This window comes from Salpingoeca rosetta, assembly GCF_000188695.1.
Source record: "Salpingoeca rosetta unplaced genomic scaffold supercont1.28, whole genome shotgun sequence".
Classification (NCBI taxonomy): domain Eukaryota; class Choanoflagellata; order Craspedida; family Salpingoecidae; genus Salpingoeca; species Salpingoeca rosetta.
This window is the reverse complement of record NW_004754906.1, coordinates 676,306-692,985: the sequence shown is the minus strand read 5'-3', so window position 1 is coordinate 692,985 and position 16,680 is coordinate 676,306. Positions and strand designations below refer to the sequence as shown.

Here is a 16,680-nt window from a genome sequence, read left to right as displayed (position 1 = left end):
ACAACGACAGCATCCACGGCAACCCAAGCAGCGAGGGTCATACCAATGATTACCAGGCTGTTATTGCTGCGTTTTCGTGCGTTTCCCTTTGCCTGTGTCACATCACCAACCCATCCCTTCACTCCACATGGCAAAATGCTTGCAAGCAAACCACCCTTGACACCCCACACAACCGTGCTTTTTCCCCTGTGTGTCATACATACGCGCATCTTGCTCGCTCAGTTTCTCTTCCTTCTCACTATCGTCCCAGCGCGCACACCGCGCTGATACAACATGTCAAACGTGGCTGCTGCTGATTCATTTATGGGGTGAATCATCCTGACACAGAGGGATTACGACACACACACACACACACACACACGGCACCAATGTGTAACAGTTGTTATGTACAAGGAATCGATAAGCGAGGTGGTGGCTTCTTTGCACAATATGATACATGCATCCGTTACAGCGCGGAAATCGACATGAACAGCAGCATCAATAACTCATTAAATGCTTGCAAGCACGTGGGAGTGCGCGTCAACTCACGCCTCGCCAAGAGGGGGCGTGTCTTCCTCCACCTCGGTGCCATCGCCCTCCGTGGGCTGTGGTTCCTCGAGGTTCTCGTTGTGAAAGATGTAGTTTGCGTCAATAAGCATCAGCAGCACGTGGTCCGCTCGTCCGCACGCAATCAGCTCATCAAGCGTGATCCCAAAAACATTCTTCGGCTTCACCTGCCAGCGCGTAGATGTGTGTGTTTGCGTGTGTGCGTGTGCGAGTGAGTGCATGTGTGTGTTTGTGCATGTATGCGGGTGGATGTGTGCATGCATGGAGCAGGCTGACTGCGTACTGAAGCTGTACGTCATGTTCACATCGGTTTCCAAACGACACCTTAAGGCCAGATGAAGGCACACCAACAAAGATGCAAAACATGGCGTGTAACACTCACAATATCAATAATCTCTGTGCGAATGTCTTCAAACGACGCGTACTCAAACCCCCGGAGTTGAGGATGGCGCTGTGTGTGTGTGTTTGTGGGTGGGGGGTGGTAACAAGAAGGGCGCGTGAAGACAGGCAAGGCCGAGTGTTTCAGGATTGACAAATGCAATCAACAACCGAGCAAGGTGCGCATGACCCTCAACGTACACACATACACACACACACTCTCTCTCTCTCTCACACACACACGCACGCACGCACACACACGCACACACACACACACACACACGCACGCACACGCACACACGTACGCACACACACACACACACGCGCGCGCGCGCGCACGCACGCACACACACGCACACACGCGCGCGCACACCTGCATGCCCTGGAAGAAGTGGTAGAGGTTGGCTGGGGTGATGCGGTGCTGGTGCTCCAAGTCCAACAAGCGGAAGAAATAGCGGATGGCCTGCAGTTTGCGCGCGCACACGCGCGTAAAAGCAGTTGCGGTTGTGAGTGGGAGTTGAAATGTGGTTGCGTGTCTGTGTGCTTGCCTGCCAACAACTTGGGCACTGTTGCTGGAGTACCAAAATACGCACACCAAGCACACACACACACACACATGCACACATGCACGCACGCACGCACATTCGCACACACATACACACACCCATGCGTGAGTGCAACAACAAACAATGACGTGCAACCAACATACACACACATCAACCAACCTGCGGTGTCTGGATGCTCCAGTGCGCAAGTACAAAGTCCAAATAGGCGCGAAAGTCCAGCTTGCCGCCATACGTCTTGTACACATCGAAGATGCGAGAAATGACCATCGGGTTGATTGACCCTTTGCGAAACTTCAACATCTCCTGCTTGGAGAGCATGCCATCCTCGTCGGCGTCGAGGCGAATGTACTCTGCGTGGATGTCGCGGACGGTGGGGATGCTGAACCAGTTGTTCTGCAGGCGCGGGGCAGGGATGGTGTGCGGCTCTTGGCGCAGCTCGAAGAACTCCTCCATCGATTCAGATACAAGAATGTCCTTCACGCGCATCTGCGGGTGTTGTGGTGGTGGCGGAGGGGATGTGCGAGCGCGTGAGGGTGCGGTGTTGTGGTCGAACCGTACATGGTACATTCTCGCACATCCACACACATCCACACACATACATGCACACGCACACACACGCACATATGCACACACGCGCACGCACGCACACGCACACACCCATATACACACATATTCACACACCTCCACCCATACACACACACGCACGCACACACATACAGACACATGCACACAGCAGACACACATACAGACAAGCACCTTCTTGTTCTTGAGGTCGTGCAGAAAGACGAACTTGCGGCTGGCATAGACAAGGTACGTCTCCACAAAGGAGTCGGCCAGGTTGGCGAGCGCAGGCATGTCGCCAAGCTGGTCGGCGATGAAGTCACTCAACGCGTCCTCGGCAATGAACTCGCCAGAGTCATCCGCGTACTGGCACAGTGCCAGGTAGCGCTGCTTCCAGTTGACCACGTACATGATCAGGTCGAAGAAGTGGTTGATAGAGACGCTGTTGTACCGGTCCTTGCATAGCGCAAGGAAGGTGTTGGGCGCGAAGAACGCGGTGAACTTTGGCGTGGCCTCCTCCACGCGCTGTGCACACAGCTTGAACTGCGCGTACGTGAGCGTTTCCTTGTCGCCAGCCTCTTCTTGCAGCACGCCCCACACAAACTGCAGCTCGTCGTTTGTGATGCTGCGGTCGTGGCGCGTCAGGAGCTGGTAGCTGTGTGCCGTTTCCCTCAGCAGCCGCTGCGCAGCGTCGCCCGCGGTTGGTGTGCCGCTGGATTGCGTATCATGGTGCCTCTGCTTGTGGGCCTCCTTCTTATGGGCTGCCTTCTTGTGAGCCTCGCTGTCGCCGCTTGTGGCGCTGCTCGCTGTTGGAATGACCGGCTTGGCTTGCGAGCTGGCGGTGCGCGGTCCGAAGAAGAAGCGAGGGATGGTCGCATATGACGGGTGCGCGTCGATGGTGGCCCGCCACTTCTTGAACAGGGCCTCGAACACGCTCTCTTCCTTTGCGTTCGCAAAGAACTGCGGGAACAGGCGTGGCGCTCTCTCCTCTGCTTCCGCCCCACGCTGTCTATGTTGTGCCTGCTTCTGTTGCTGTTGTTGTTGTTGCTGCTGTTGCTGTTGTTGCTGCTGCTGCTGCTGCTTCTGTTCCGCGTGCTCCTTCGCTGCTTGCAATCGTTTCAGCACCGCTGTCGACGGCACCACTGCGTCCATGGCTGGCTGGCTGGCTGGTGTGTGTGTGTGTCTGTCTGTGTGTGTGTGTGTGTGCGTGTGTGTGTGTGTGTGTGTGTGTGTGTGTGTGTGTGTGTGTGTGTGTGTGTGTCCTTCCAACAACAAACAGCAGTGGAGAGGAACAGAAGCAAAACAGACAGTAACGGCGAAAACGGTTTGCACAACAGAAGGACTTGGCTGCAGCGGTGATGGTGGCTGGTGGTGCACGCCTGGCGCTGTTCAGAGCAGCAGTGCAGCATGTGCTGCTGGATGAAGGCGGTGAGGGCGATGCGCTGATGGACACGCGGGTAGATCGACACCGAGAGGCCGACAAGGAAGCGCAGGCAGCATGCGACACACTCTCTGAGGAACTGAACAGGGTATTCCTTGCACCACCTCATTGACGTCTTGCGTGCAACATGGACACAACACACCCATGCATACACGATACCCAACACCCACTCACACAACGCACGTACATCCAACACCCACTCACACAACGCACGCACGCACACACACCACATGCACACGCACACACGCACGCACACAACGCACGCACAACGCCGCACACCACACACACACACACACACACAACTCACACAACACATGCACAGTTACGGCTGGATGCAGCAGAGCATGCGCGACACACAGCGACCGAGGACACAGCCGCGTTGTCTCCGGAAGTCAAGGAGAAGGTGAACAGGCATTGCAGCCACACGCCCTGCTTGTATCTTCCCAAACACCCTTGTTATCACCCACCTCTCACCATTTCAATACCGTCTGCTTGGTCACGGCTTATGCACACACGCACGCACGCATGCACACACACACACACATGCACGCACGTGCTGATGTCACAGCGTCTCCTGGCCCGTAGAGTGTTGCTGTTGGAGAGCGAACTCGAGGCATTGCACACATACCCATTCACAGGTGCTGCAAGTAGTGTTGTGGCTGTTGTTGGTGGTGATGATGGACGTTGTGGTCACTGCTTTGTATGTGTCTCACAACGTTGCTGTAACCTGTCCACACATGCGCCCTTGACCAAACCAACCACTGGCACGATCTGTCTCGCCCTTGCTTGTGTGTTGATGCTTACCAGTCCCCCAGCCGAGCGAAGAAGTCATCCGCAGTCAGGCCGAGGCACGCGTGGACGCCAGCGTCAGCAGGCTGCAGTTTCTCATTGCTCAGGTCACGCGCGACGTCCAGGACATTGAAGCAACCATCAAACGGTGAGGTGCACGCGCGCGCGCGTGCGTGCGTGCGTGTGTGTGTGTGTGTGTGTGTGTGTGCGTGTGTGTGTGCGTGTGTGTGTGTGTGTGTGTGTGCGTGTGTGTGCGTGTGTGTGCGTGTGTGCGTGTGTGTGTGTGTGTGTGCAACGTCATTTGGAAGTGTATGCGACGTCCACGGCCCTGCAAACTTTCATTTGCCTTTCACACACACATGCGCACTGGTGATAACAGTCAGCAAGCGTGTCTGGCTGAGCACATTGCCCTACGTGAGGGCCTCACAAAGCGATTGGTGGACACGCGAGCAAAACTCGACGCCCAGGAGGCCGAGGCATCATCGTACGTGTGCGTGCGTCTGCGCGCGTGAGTGTGCGTGGGTTCACGCGTGTGCGTGTGCGCGCTCCAATCTGTGCACCAGTTTGTAGTACTCAACTGCTGCAACACGCACATGCCTGTGCAACACCAACATGTGCAACTGTCCTCATCTACCCTCAACACACTGACATGTGTTACACCAGGGACGATGGGAGGAAGCGTGCATCGCAGGCTGCACGCAAGATCAGACACCGTGCAAAGGCCGTCAGCAAATGGAACCAGAAGCTCCTCATCAAGATGGTGCGTGGCGTTGACGGTGTGGCGAGGGGGAAAGGAGACAGCAAGTGTGCTTCAGTGTGTTTTCGCGTATTCGCCTGTGTTTTGTGCCATGAGCATGTGCGTGCGTGTGCGTGTGCGCGTGCGCGTGCTGTGTGTTGGGCTTGCTCACAGCACTTTAAGCCTCACCTCCCCCCAACACGCACATGCACACACACACACACACACACGCACATGCACACACACACACACACACACACACACATACACACACACACACACATACACACACACGCACATGCACACACACGCATGCACAGCGCGAGTTCCTTGACCAGCACTTCCCGTCGCCGCGCCCGGGCGATGTGGCGGGCCGGCCGATGGGAACAAAGGCCCCAAGGACCATTGAGTCGTATTTTCATCGCACGCGCGGACACACGCGGGGAAGTGGCGGTGGCAGTGCAAGGCGGGGGAGGGGCAGGCACCCGCAGTACGACGACGATGATGAGGAGGATGAGGATGAAGACGCGCAGCTTGCGAGCGGCGGTACCACGTTCATCAGCTTGCGGCAGCTCTTGCAGGTCGGTACTGGTGGATGTGTACATGTGTGTTTATGTGAGGGGGGGGGGGTATTTGGAAGCATGCCGTCTGGCAAATCACATTGAAATATTCACACACACACACACACCCATTCACTCACTCACACTCACTCACTCACTCACTCACTCACTCGCTCACTCACTCACATACTCACTCACTCACACTCACTCATACACTCACTCACACTCACGCACGCACTCTCTCACTCACTCACGCACGCACGCATACACTCACTCACTCACTCATACGCACACATACATATTCACACTCTCCTCGCAGGAGCTGATGAATCAGTGCATGACCAGCCCGCACGATCCGTACATCGCCATTGATGACGACAAGCACTGGCTGCCTTACCTCGAAATGCTCCAACGCGCTGTGCGTCTCATACGGCGTGCACATGTGTGTGCATGTGTGTGTGTGTGTGTGTGCGTGTGTGTGTGTGCGTGTGTCTCCGTGCGGGGGTGGTGATGATTGTTGTCGTCGCGGTGCGTCATGGGTATGCTTGCTTGCGTACGTGCACAGCTGTACACCTCTCTCATGGCTGGCATGCAACCACTGGCAGGGCATTACGCAAGTGCACCCGCGAGACCAGGCGAAGATCAAGCTCACGGAGTTCCACGTATAACAAACGAAGCGACCCTTTGTTCTCCCTTCCCAACACGCACACACACACACTCTCTCTCTCTCACACACCCGCGTACACATGCGAGCGTTCAGTGCCACAGGCTTCTTTCTCCCCTGTTCTTCCCTTTTGTTGTTGCTTGCTGCCTGATGCTGTTGCTCTGTCTCTCGTCAATGCATTTCCTCTCCTCTTACGTTCGTCAATACATGAGCCACAATACCGTAGTCAGTGACATGCATGGGCAGACACAGTATGTACATATGTGTTGATGGTGATGGTGATGACACAACTGCGCCGAACAAAGGCTTCATGCATGAGGATGTATATGGCGGCTCATGATGTCTTGGCTTGTTTCTGGCATGGTCGATCCTTGGACCTGAGCAAGCAGCGTTGCAGGGGTTGGAAGGGGCCGTGAGGGGCTGTGAAGATGAACAAGAGGAGCAGGGGCAGGACGAGGAAGGAGATGTGTACTGGCTTGCTTCCAATCAATCTCACACATATACACACGCACACACACACACATTCGCGCACGCACACTATTGCACAAACGCTCGAACACACACATACACGCGCGTGCTTACCTTGCACCAGTGCTTGGCAAGCTTGTACAAGCCCGCAAGCCGCTTCGCTGGAAAGCAGTCCGCATCCACACAGGCCAGAGCAATGCGCGGGTGCCCAAAGGCGATGGCGCCAGCCGCAATCTCCGTCCAGATAAAGTCATAGAGAACCAGTGCGAGCTGATTGCCGGGCTTACGGCCATGTCGCAGCATGTACGCAACACCGGGCATTAGCCGTTCAAAGGAGGGCCTGCTCTTGAACATGCGGGCGTTGACAAACGAGAGGTCCCACGCGTGCATAATCGGGGTCAGCCACCCGGCGATGGTGTTCCCGCCATGTCGAGCGCCCAGCGCAAGACACAGTTGATGGAGGTCGGCCAGACTGAGTTGCCAGGCGATGCAGTTGCGCCCAAGATCCCCGCACAACACGCTCTGCAGCAGCTGCAACCGTTCTTCTTCCTCCACCGCCTCCCTACTGCTGCGCCGTTCGCGACCACAGCTGCCATCCACAGGGCCGCCTTCCTCCACCCGTCTTTCCCTCACACCGACCTGCACACCAGCGTTCACACGAGCACCAGCGTGCACACGAGCACCACCACACCACCACCCATCACAGCAGCTGCCATCATCGGTCATGCTTCGTGTGCTGAGTCATCAATGACGTTGTTTCGGAAGTGGACGCAACACAACAGCAATGGCGTGCATGTGTTGGCGTGCTGTGGCGAGGCATGCTGCTTGTGGTGGTGGTGGTGGTGGTGGCGGTGGAGCATGGCGGGTGGCAACGGGTGTAGCGCGTGTGGCCTTCAGTGGAGTGGGTCGTGTTGCTGCCGCGCATACGCAAGCAGGTCAGCGGCAGCTTCCGTCGCAAGCATACATGCGTGCCACAACAGCAGGCGACATCACCATGGACCCTGCTCAGGTGTGTTTGTGTGTGTTTGTGTGTGCGTCTGTGTGTGCGTCTGTGTGTGTGTGTGTGTGTGTGTGTGTGTGTGTGTGTGTGTGTGTGTGTGTGTGTGTGTGTGTGTTGGGGGGGGCGGCATCTTGGGCCCACGCTGGAGTGGTGCGCCACACACTTCAGGTCACTTCCTTGTGAATGGAAACACACCTCGTCTCACCCAAATGCATGCACACACACACGCACGCACGCACACACACACACACACACACACACACACACACACACACACACACACACACACAAATACACACAGTTGGAGGCGCTGGTGCTGTTGGACAAGCTGCACAGCGAGCTGTGCGCATTTGACCCGTCGCCGGTACAAGCACACGACGAGCACGTCGTCCACCGCTACAAGCAGATTAAGCAAGAGCGCATCAAGGAAGCTGTGCGGGAACATGAGGACACGCAACGAAAGCTGTATGGCTTCACGGAGGATGACAAGGCATTTGAGCGACACGCACAGGTTAGCTACGACGCGCGCCAGCAAGCCCCCACCATGGTGCTCAAACACCCTCTCGCCCAGCCTCTCCGCTGTATTGTGCACCCTCTTTCCCGGCCGGTGTCTTGCTTCGTTGCTGTCTGTTGTCTTTGCCTCGATTCACCATGTATAACAACCGCGCCTGCTCACACTGGCTCGCGCTCCATGATGATGGCAAAGGAGTTGAAGGTCGACACGAAAGTGCTTGAGGAGGACCTGGACAATGTCGACTTGCCGCAGCTGACAACCGCCCCTCGTGGCGTCTATCTATGGTGTGTGTCTGTATCTGTGTGTATGTGTGTGTGTGTGTCTGTGTGTATGTGTGTGTGTCTGTGTGTGTGTGTCTTTGTGTGTGTGTGTCTTTGTGTGTGTGTCTGTGTGTGTGTGTGTGTGTGTGTGTGTGTGTGTGTGTACTCCTTGCCCAGCTCCGCCGCTGTGCCTTCTGTCGTGGCGTTCAACTCACCACAACTCACCACAACTCACCACAACTCACCACAACTCACCGCAACTCACCACAACTGACCGCAACCCCGCACACCATCATGTGCAGGGGAAGCGTTGGCTGCGGCAAGAGCATGCTGATGGACCTCTTCTACGACACGTTGCCTGTGAAGCAGAAGCTTCGTATTCACTTTCACAGCTTCATGCGCGACACCCTGCAGCACCTTCACCGCCTCTCCTTCCTCTGTGATGAAGAGCACAGGGCGAAGTACGACCACAACATGACCCATCTCGTGGCCAAGAACATCGCTCGACAGGTTCGCTTTCCGCGCGTGCGTGCGTGCGTGTATGCGGTGTGTGCCGTGTGTGTGTGTGTCGTGTGTTGTGTGTTGTGTGCGCATGTGTGTGTATGTGTATGCATGTGTATGTGTGCGCATGTGTGTGTATGTGTATGCATGTGTATGTGTGCGCATGTGTGTGTATGTGTATGCATGTGTATGTGTGTGCATGTGTGTGTGGTGTGTGTGTGTGGTGTGTGTGTGGTGTGTGCCGTGTGTGTGTGTGTCGTATGTTGTGGTGTGTGTGACGCATTTGTGGGTTTGTTCATGCTTTGGGTTCTGGGCATTGGTAGTCAGGTGTAAAGCACTCAGCCACTGCAACCACCTATTATTGCCTTCGCCGTCTCACCACCATCACGCCCTCACGTGTCCCACTTCCCACCTCACCACATCCGCCACCCACAGGCGCGCGTGCTGTGCTTTGACGAGATGCAAATCCCAGACGTCGGCACCGCTGGCATTCTCTATCGCCTCTTCACACACCTGCACGACTATGGCGTTGTTGTTGTCGCCACCAGCAACCGCCCGCCGTGCGACCTGTACCAGGGCCACTTCAAGGAGGCGCTCTTTGAGCCGTTTGTGCGCGTGGTGGAGGAGAATTGCTCCGTGTTTCGCGTCGACTCGGATGTTGACTATCGCGAGCTCATGCCAGAGGCCGCCGACCACCAAGGTCCCCCGCTGTGCAAGTTTGTTTGTTTGTTTGTTTGTTTGTTTGGTTGGTTGGTTGGTGTTGAGATTGAGGCAGCCGCGGTGTGTGTGTGTGTGTGTGTGTGTGTGTGTGTGTGTGTGTGTGTGTGTGTGTGTGTGTGTGTGTGTTTCTTGCGCATCGAGTGCGCATTTGACATGTGGTCGTTTTGCTCACCAACACGCCCCCCTCCCACACATCTTTGGCCGCGCAGGCATGTTTGCGGACCCCATCTTCGTTGGCGACGACGCAACAGACATTCTGCAGGAAACATGGGAGACACTCACCGAGGACAAGGTTTGCTGTTGCGTGCTTTTGCGTGCATGCCTCATGAGTTACACATGTTGCGGTAAACACCTTGCCACCTGTGTGCATATTCAAAGCACACATCACGACCATGGTCTCACTGCCTCTCACTCACACACACACACACACACACGCACAGCGTGTGCGGCCTGCGTCTGTGCATGTGTTTGGGCGCAACGTGAGCATTCCCCACAGCACGCGTGAGGGCCACGCCTACTTTGACTTTTCCTATCTGTGCGGCTCTGCGCTCGGCCCAGCCGACTATCTTGCCATCGCCCGTCAGTTCCACTCCGTCTTCCTTGCAGGCATTCCAAAGGTACACCAGGCGTGTGTGTGTGTGTGTGTGTGTGTGTGTGTGTGTGTGTGTGTGTGTGTGTGTGTGTGTGTGTGTGTGTGTGTGTGTGTGTGTGAGGCGATGGATAGCGTGGAAAAATGCGAGGGAGGCGAAGAAGTGGGTGGATGATCCAAGTGTTAATTCACTCACTCACCCGCTCGCTCGCTCGCTCACTCGCCTACCCACACACGCCACAACTGCACCACCACGACCACCATGACCACCACGACTGCACCAGCTGCGCATGTCGTCGCGGAACGAGGCGCGGCGGTTCATCACACTCATCGATGCGCTGTACGAGTGCCGCACGAAACTCTTCGCCGCCGTCGAACTCCCCATCGATCGCCTCTTCCTTGAGGTGGTGCTGATATTGATGGGGGTGTGGTGGTGCTGATATTGATGGGGGTGGTGAAGAGACTAAGTGCTGCTGTTGCTGGTGGTGGTGATGCATTGTGGTGGTGGTGGTGGTGCAGAGACAGGTGGTGGTGAGAATACCTTGGAGCGGTACAAGCAGTTGCGTCATTGTGCGCCTTCTGTGGCACTTGCACGCACGTACAACAACCCACGACACTGAACTGGCATGTGTGTGTGTGTGTGTGTGTGTGTGTGTGTTGACAGGTGGACGACACGGATCACGACCGGTTTGAGATTATGCATGGTGACATGCTTGGCGAGATGATGTATGACGTACGTTGGTATTCGATTGCGGCTGGTTTGAATGCAACTCGTGCAGTGTTGCGAATCAACATCCAGCCGTGGTCCTCCATTTTGCGATACACGCTGCATGTTTCTTGGTTGATCACGAGCAAGTCGCGTGCAAGCAACAACACGCTCAGTGACTCTGCCTGTCTGTCTCTCTGTATCTCTGTCTGTCTGTCTGTCTGTCTGTCTGCCTCTGTCTCTGTCTCTGTCTCTGTCTCTGTCTCTCAAACACACACTCACACACGCGCGCACTGACGAACACACACATGACCGCGTGACCACAACGACGTTGATGCAGTTGGGGCGCGATGGACCAGATGTGTACAAGAACATGCTGTTTACGGGCGAGGAGGAGCTGTTTGCATCAAAGCGGTGCATCTCGCGCCTGAATGAAATGCGAAGCCCAAGCTACCTATCGCAGCCACACCAGGTGTGATTGCACTGTACAGCCCACATCGACAACGCACAGAGTCAATATCTGTGTTGCCTGTTTGCTTCTCCATTCTACCTTTGCGCATTTCTTTCGCCACCATTTCGTCTTCGCTGACCATGCATGTGTGTGTTTGTGGGTGCGTCCCACGTTGCCAGCCTGGACTGGGCATGGTTGGCATCGACGCTGCGTTCCTTGAGCTGGGCAGCAACACGGGTGTCTTTGACGTGGAGAACGCTGCTCCCTCGGCCTCGGCCACGGCGGCCGCAAGGGACTGGCTCTCCAAACGCGACGCGCGCGCCAAACCCAAGTTTACCGACAAGCACTTCTGGGGCTTTGGATGGTTCGTGCGTGCTGTGTGCGCATGCGTGCGTGTGTGTGTCTGTGCACGCGTGTGTCTGTGTGTGGCTGTGTGTGGCTGTGTCTGTGCGCGTTTGCGTCTCTGTGTTTGAGTGTGTGTCTGTGTGTGTGTGCATATGAGTTTGGAAGCGTTTGTCAGTGCATATGGATTTTGCGTGGCCATTGCTTGTAGATTCGCATGTATGCGCTGACATTTGCTATTGCTGACGCGGATGTTGTTGCCTCCGTGTGTTGTCTGCGTGTGTTGCCTCTTCCACTCCCTCCATTGTCGCATGCGCTACTGCAGGTGGGAGTCGTTGCTCGGACGGAAACGAAAGGGAAGGTGATCGCGCCTGGGACGGGCACATAGTCAACAGGGTTCTCATCGCATCGCTACCGCAAGTTTGCAGTTTGAACTGGTGATGTGATGCCACTAAGTTTCATTGATCGAGGAAGGAGAGCGGGGATGGGAAGGTGTAGGAGGGGTGTCATTGCCTTCGTGTCGTATTTCACAAACATACACAACCGTGCAACCATTAAACGCTTTGAGGCACGCACGGAAGCTTGCGTGATGATGTGAGACATGACAACTCGCAGCGGCAGCAAACTCCGACAGTTGCGGTCTGGTGCGAAGCAATATTGCTGAGTCAGCAGAAACCAGCAAAGTCCTTTTGCCGCCAAGAAAACAAGAGGAGGAGGACAACACAACGATGGAAATGCCGCCACAGCCACAGCCGCAGCCACAGCCGCGACGACAGCGGCACATCTGCTGGGAGGATTACTTCATGGCAGTGGCCTTCCTTTCAGCCCAGCGAAGCAAGGACCCAGAGTAAGAGTGGCCAAGCGGGGCAAGCAGTCAAGGGTGAGATGTGGGAGTGTGAGAGGGGAGGGGAGGAAGGGGCTTTTTCAACACATCTTTGTTGTTGTTGGTGGTGGTGGTGGTGGTGATTTGCGGTACACTCACTCACACACACACACACACACTCACTCACTCACACACTCAGAGAGTGACTCTCTCGCTCTCCTGCTTGTGCGCGCACACATTCACTGTCACTCTAACCCACTCACACACACACACACACTCTCTCTCTCTCACACACACACACACACTCTCTCTCACACACACACGCACACACGCACACATCACGACTGACAGGTCCCAGTTTGGTGCTTGCATCGTCAATTCAGAGAACAAGATCGTCGGCATTGGTGCGTCGATTTCAGCTATGCAACTGGGCGCCTTCCTCCGCTTCTTTGTGTCATTGCCCTCGTGTTGCATCCGTCAAGTGCTGCGATCAACTGTGGTATGCCTTTGCGGTGTTGTGCCACCACTGAGTCGCACCCAGCCAGCACTGCTGACATTATTGTCGTTGTCGTCTCCATGTGCACGCCCGTCGCCAGGGTACAATGGGATGCCACGCGGATGTAGCGATGACAAGCTGCCATGGCGCAGCCAAGGAGACTCGGTCCTTGACACAAAGTACCCCTTTGTCTGTCAGGCAGAGATGAACGCCATTCTCAACCGCAACTCGTCCAGCATTCGCGGCTGTCGCATGTGGGTTGTTGTCATTGTGTTTGAGTGTGTGTACGTGTGTGTGTGTGTGTGTGTGTGTGTCCATGTGTGTGAGAGGTGAGGATGCTAGTTGTGGGGCTGAAGGGCCGGCGGAAGCACACGAATCAGCAAGCGCGTACACGAACCCATCCAACACACACACACACACTCGCTCACTCACACATATGCACACTCACGCACTCACACACACACACACATCTACACTCACTCACTCACTCACTCACTCATACACGCTCACCCGTCAGATATGTGATGCAGTTTCCCGACAACGAGTCTGCCAAGCTCATCATCCAAGCCGGCATCAAGGAGGTTGTCTACGTCGCAGATGAGGTCCGCTGAGCGACCCCTCTCTGCCTTGTGTTTGCTGTACTTGTGCTGTGTGTGTTTGCTGGTCGCCATCAAGTGCTCCTGTGCTACCATGCACATGCGCACGCAGACGCGCACACACATACAAGCACAACTGACAACTCACATGCGCGCATGCGCACACGCACGCGGATGCAACGAACCTCTCCCTTTGTTGAAGATGCACAATGCAACACCGTACATGGCCAGCCGCCGCTTGTTCAAGCTTGCACGCGTCAAGTGCAGGTCGGTTTGCCATGCACGTGTCTCGATCCCAAGCTGCTTTTGCATGTGTGGTCACATCCCACCTCAACCATTCCATAGTCACGTTGACTTGGTGCTGCTTCCCCACATGTATGTGTATGTGCTTGTGTGTGTGTGTGTGTGTGCTTGTGTGTGTGTGTGTGCTTGTGCGTGTGTGTGTGTGTGTGCAGGCGGTTTGAGCCGACGGAAACGGAGATTGAGATTGACTTTGAGGCCGTTCAACGCAATGTGATGAAGCCGAGGAAAGCGTGATGGCAGCAGGCACCGTATGCGAAGGCTGATGGAAACACGTGCCAGTGTGTGTGTGTGTGTGTGTGTGTGTGTGTGTGTGTGTGTGTGTGTGTGTGTGTGTGCGATACTTGTGTGTGCCATAACTTCAGTTGTATTTCGTGCATCTTGTCTTTATTGACGTGAATGACTCTAAACAATCGTATCATTAGATCAACTCGCCCGCCGCACACACACACACACATACACACACACACACACACACACACACACACACAAGCACAACCTCGGTCAGTAGAACAAGAGGTGGGTGCTGTTTGTGACTGCAAAACCATTTGCTGTTGCCGCGACGCGTGGGTTACCGCCAGGGTGGGGCAGGGTGAGGATGTTCGTGGGAACGGCTGTTGTCAGGTTGAAAAGATGCAGGCCATCCTGTTGTTGTGGTGGTCGTGATGTGCATGTACACAGAGGGGACAGTGTTCAGTAGTGTGAAGTGATGTGAGCATGTGCCGGGTGAACTGAAAGGCAGGGGGGGGGGGGTCATCAACGTGCCAGCAAACACAGTGACAACAACAACAACAACAACAACAACAACAACAACAACAACAACAACAACAACAACAACAACAACAACAACAACAACAACCTGTCACAGCGCACATACACACGCACGCACAGCCTGCACGTACGTTGGGAGTGGAAAAGAGAGCAAGGCAGCCGTTCACGTCAAAGTTGGTTGTGCCCGTCGTGTCTGTCGGCAAGATGAACGAGCCACGGTTCTTTGTTCGAACACACACGGCAAGCAGTGGAAGTGGAGAAACGAGAGAGGACATGCATTAAACGTGGCAGCATGCACGATGCGTGATTCATGAATGAGTTGAGGTGCAGCAAGGTGCTGATGAAGTGATGAGGGGCCGACAAAGAAAAGCGGATAAACAACACAGCCGTGACGCATACCTGCACGTACAATGTGTGACCACCCAACCCCCCCCCCTTCCACACAAACACAAACACACACACACACATACGCACACACACACACAACCCCCTCCCCTGCAACTCACGGTGAAGGCGTTGGTGCTGAGGTCGTACACGACGTTCGTGCTGTTGTCATCGGCGAGACGAACAACAAGGCGGTCCTCTCCGAGCGTGTAGATGTCACGAATACCAACATCAAACGTGAGCTTCTGGTTGAGCAGCTCTGGGTTTGACCCGTCCGAGGGAAGCGTGAAGACGCGCACGCTACCCTTGCCGTTCTTTGCCAGGGCGACATAGACCCTGGTGGGAAGGATTGCACTCCCGACAATCACCTTGCCTTGCTCTTCCGGGGTGTTCCCTGTGTCAAAGTCAAAGTAGAAGGAGTCATCGGGGGCAGTGACTTCGTAATCCACGGTGAAGATGGCCACCTTGCTGTTCGTATTGGGGACCACAACGTGCGTGGGGGACGCAACAAACCACAACGCGGTCGGGCCAACAGCCGTGATATCTGTCGCCTCCGTCAGCGTGAGGCGCGTGCTGTCGACGCTATCCTCGGTGACAGCGAATGCCTTGACGCGCTGCGTGCCGCTGACTTCATCCCGAAGCAAGCAAAGAAACAAGTCTCGGCCATCCAGCGTGTGCACGATTTGCGTGTGCCCAACCGTGGGGCCCTGGTACTGGTACAGCTCCACCGCACTCGAGTCGAACACTGGCGGGAGCGTCGGGCGCAGCGTGTGCAGCTCCCTGTCATACACGATGGTGGTGAAGTTGTTCACGACGTTAACAAAACTGTTCTTCCCCGTCTGGTGGAATGCGTAGGCCGTGGGCGTCGCCGTTGACTGTGCAATGTGCCGCAGGCGCGTCAGCATGTGTGGGTTGCGGGAGGCGAGTTGGTTGTTCAGGAGCAGCGCAGTCGTGTCAAACATGCAGTATGCCCCAGCAGGGTAAGAGCCGGAACAAGTCGCTGCGCTGCCGGGGTTTGTTGAGCCCGTGCTGCCGGCACCTTCGGTACCGCTCTGAGTCTGGCCAGCAACTTGCTCCACCAAGGTGTTGTACATCTGCTCGAGCTCACTGAGCTTCCGTTTGATGGGCACGCCGTCAACGATCACGTCGCCGCTCAAGCCGTATGTTGTTACCAGCAGATTCCCGTCGTTGTCGGCGTACAGTTTGGCAGATGGTGTGTCTGGGATGCAGTGCACCGCAGGCACCAGGGCAGCCAACACCACCCCCGCCGCCGTGGCCAGCATGAGCACCACCAGCGGTGAGGATGTTGTCGTCATCTCGGCTTGCTTGGCTGCTTGATGATGTGATGATGTGAATGGCACATGAGATGTGATTTGATGACATCATCGACACGGGTTTAATGCACGCTTAACAGCGCCAAATGTGCGATTCTAGGCCCCTTTTGTTCTCGAGTGTGCGGATCATGAACACAAATGCACTGGCGGTGACATGCACAGGCAGACACGGGCACAGGCACAG

At 55.6% G+C, this 16,680-nt stretch overlaps 7 protein-coding genes across 7 annotated transcripts in view; 4 read left to right on the top strand and 3 right to left on the bottom strand.

Annotated features, from left to right (window-relative positions):
* PTSG_09430 (CAMK/CAMK1 protein kinase) overlaps positions 1–285 on the top strand; it is a 3,541-nt gene extending 3,256 nt beyond the window's left edge. The window contains exon 11 of the mRNA XM_004989630.1: positions 1–285. This exon is cut by the window's left edge and continues 210 nt beyond it. The gene's annotated coding sequence lies outside the window, so the exon portion shown is untranslated.
* A 52-nt stretch (positions 286–337) lies between these two features.
* Positions 338–3,287, bottom strand: PTSG_09429 (uncharacterized protein). The gene is made up of 5 exons (XM_004989629.1): positions 2,247–3,287; positions 1,650–1,976; positions 1,298–1,387; positions 929–997; positions 338–713 (listed from the first exon to the last, which is right to left on the bottom strand). Exons 1-5 carry the CDS (start codon positions 3,201–3,203, stop codon positions 525–527), a joined length of 1,632 nt encoding a protein of 543 aa, XP_004989686.1. The 5' UTR covers positions 3,204–3,287; the 3' UTR covers positions 338–524.
* A 77-nt stretch (positions 3,288–3,364) lies between these two features.
* Positions 3,365–6,440, top strand: PTSG_09428 (uncharacterized protein). The gene is made up of 9 exons (XM_004989628.1): positions 3,365–3,580; positions 3,815–3,895; positions 4,061–4,130; positions 4,300–4,429; positions 4,661–4,765; positions 4,945–5,041; positions 5,338–5,598; positions 5,897–5,995; positions 6,183–6,440. Exons 1-9 carry the CDS (start codon positions 3,410–3,412, stop codon positions 6,243–6,245), a joined length of 1,077 nt encoding a protein of 358 aa, XP_004989685.1. The 5' UTR covers positions 3,365–3,409; the 3' UTR covers positions 6,246–6,440.
* PTSG_09427 (uncharacterized protein) lies at positions 6,379–7,481 on the bottom strand. The gene is made up of 2 exons (XM_004989627.1): positions 6,824–7,481; positions 6,379–6,618 (listed from the first exon to the last, which is right to left on the bottom strand). The coding sequence occupies exons 1-2, from the start codon at positions 7,433–7,435 to the stop codon at positions 6,550–6,552; spliced, it is 681 nt and encodes a 226-aa protein (XP_004989684.1). The 5' UTR covers positions 7,436–7,481; the 3' UTR covers positions 6,379–6,549.
* Positions 7,452–12,363, top strand: PTSG_09426 (uncharacterized protein). Its single transcript, XM_004989626.1, has 12 exons — positions 7,452–7,718; positions 8,011–8,220; positions 8,416–8,507; positions 8,786–8,993; positions 9,420–9,684; positions 9,914–9,996; positions 10,145–10,321; positions 10,578–10,697; positions 10,958–11,026; positions 11,340–11,471; positions 11,630–11,814; positions 12,118–12,363. The coding sequence occupies exons 1-12, from the start codon at positions 7,494–7,496 to the stop codon at positions 12,155–12,157; spliced, it is 1,806 nt and encodes a 601-aa protein (XP_004989683.1). The 5' UTR covers positions 7,452–7,493; the 3' UTR covers positions 12,158–12,363.
* A 112-nt stretch (positions 12,364–12,475) lies between these two features.
* On the top strand, positions 12,476–14,314 carry PTSG_09425 (deoxycytidylate deaminase). The gene is made up of 6 exons (XM_004989625.1): positions 12,476–12,639; positions 12,967–13,019; positions 13,212–13,365; positions 13,629–13,713; positions 13,910–13,974; positions 14,163–14,314. The coding sequence occupies exons 1-6, from the start codon at positions 12,521–12,523 to the stop codon at positions 14,242–14,244; spliced, it is 558 nt and encodes a 185-aa protein (XP_004989682.1). The 5' UTR covers positions 12,476–12,520; the 3' UTR covers positions 14,245–14,314.
* Positions 14,315–14,472: 158 nt separating this feature from the next.
* On the bottom strand, positions 14,473–16,557 carry PTSG_09424 (uncharacterized protein). Its single transcript, XM_004989624.1, has 3 exons — positions 15,285–16,557; positions 14,910–14,999; positions 14,473–14,652 (listed from the first exon to the last, which is right to left on the bottom strand). Exons 1-3 carry the CDS (start codon positions 16,476–16,478, stop codon positions 14,512–14,514), a joined length of 1,425 nt encoding a protein of 474 aa, XP_004989681.1. The 5' UTR covers positions 16,479–16,557; the 3' UTR covers positions 14,473–14,511.
* Positions 16,558–16,680: the final 123 nt, after the last annotated feature.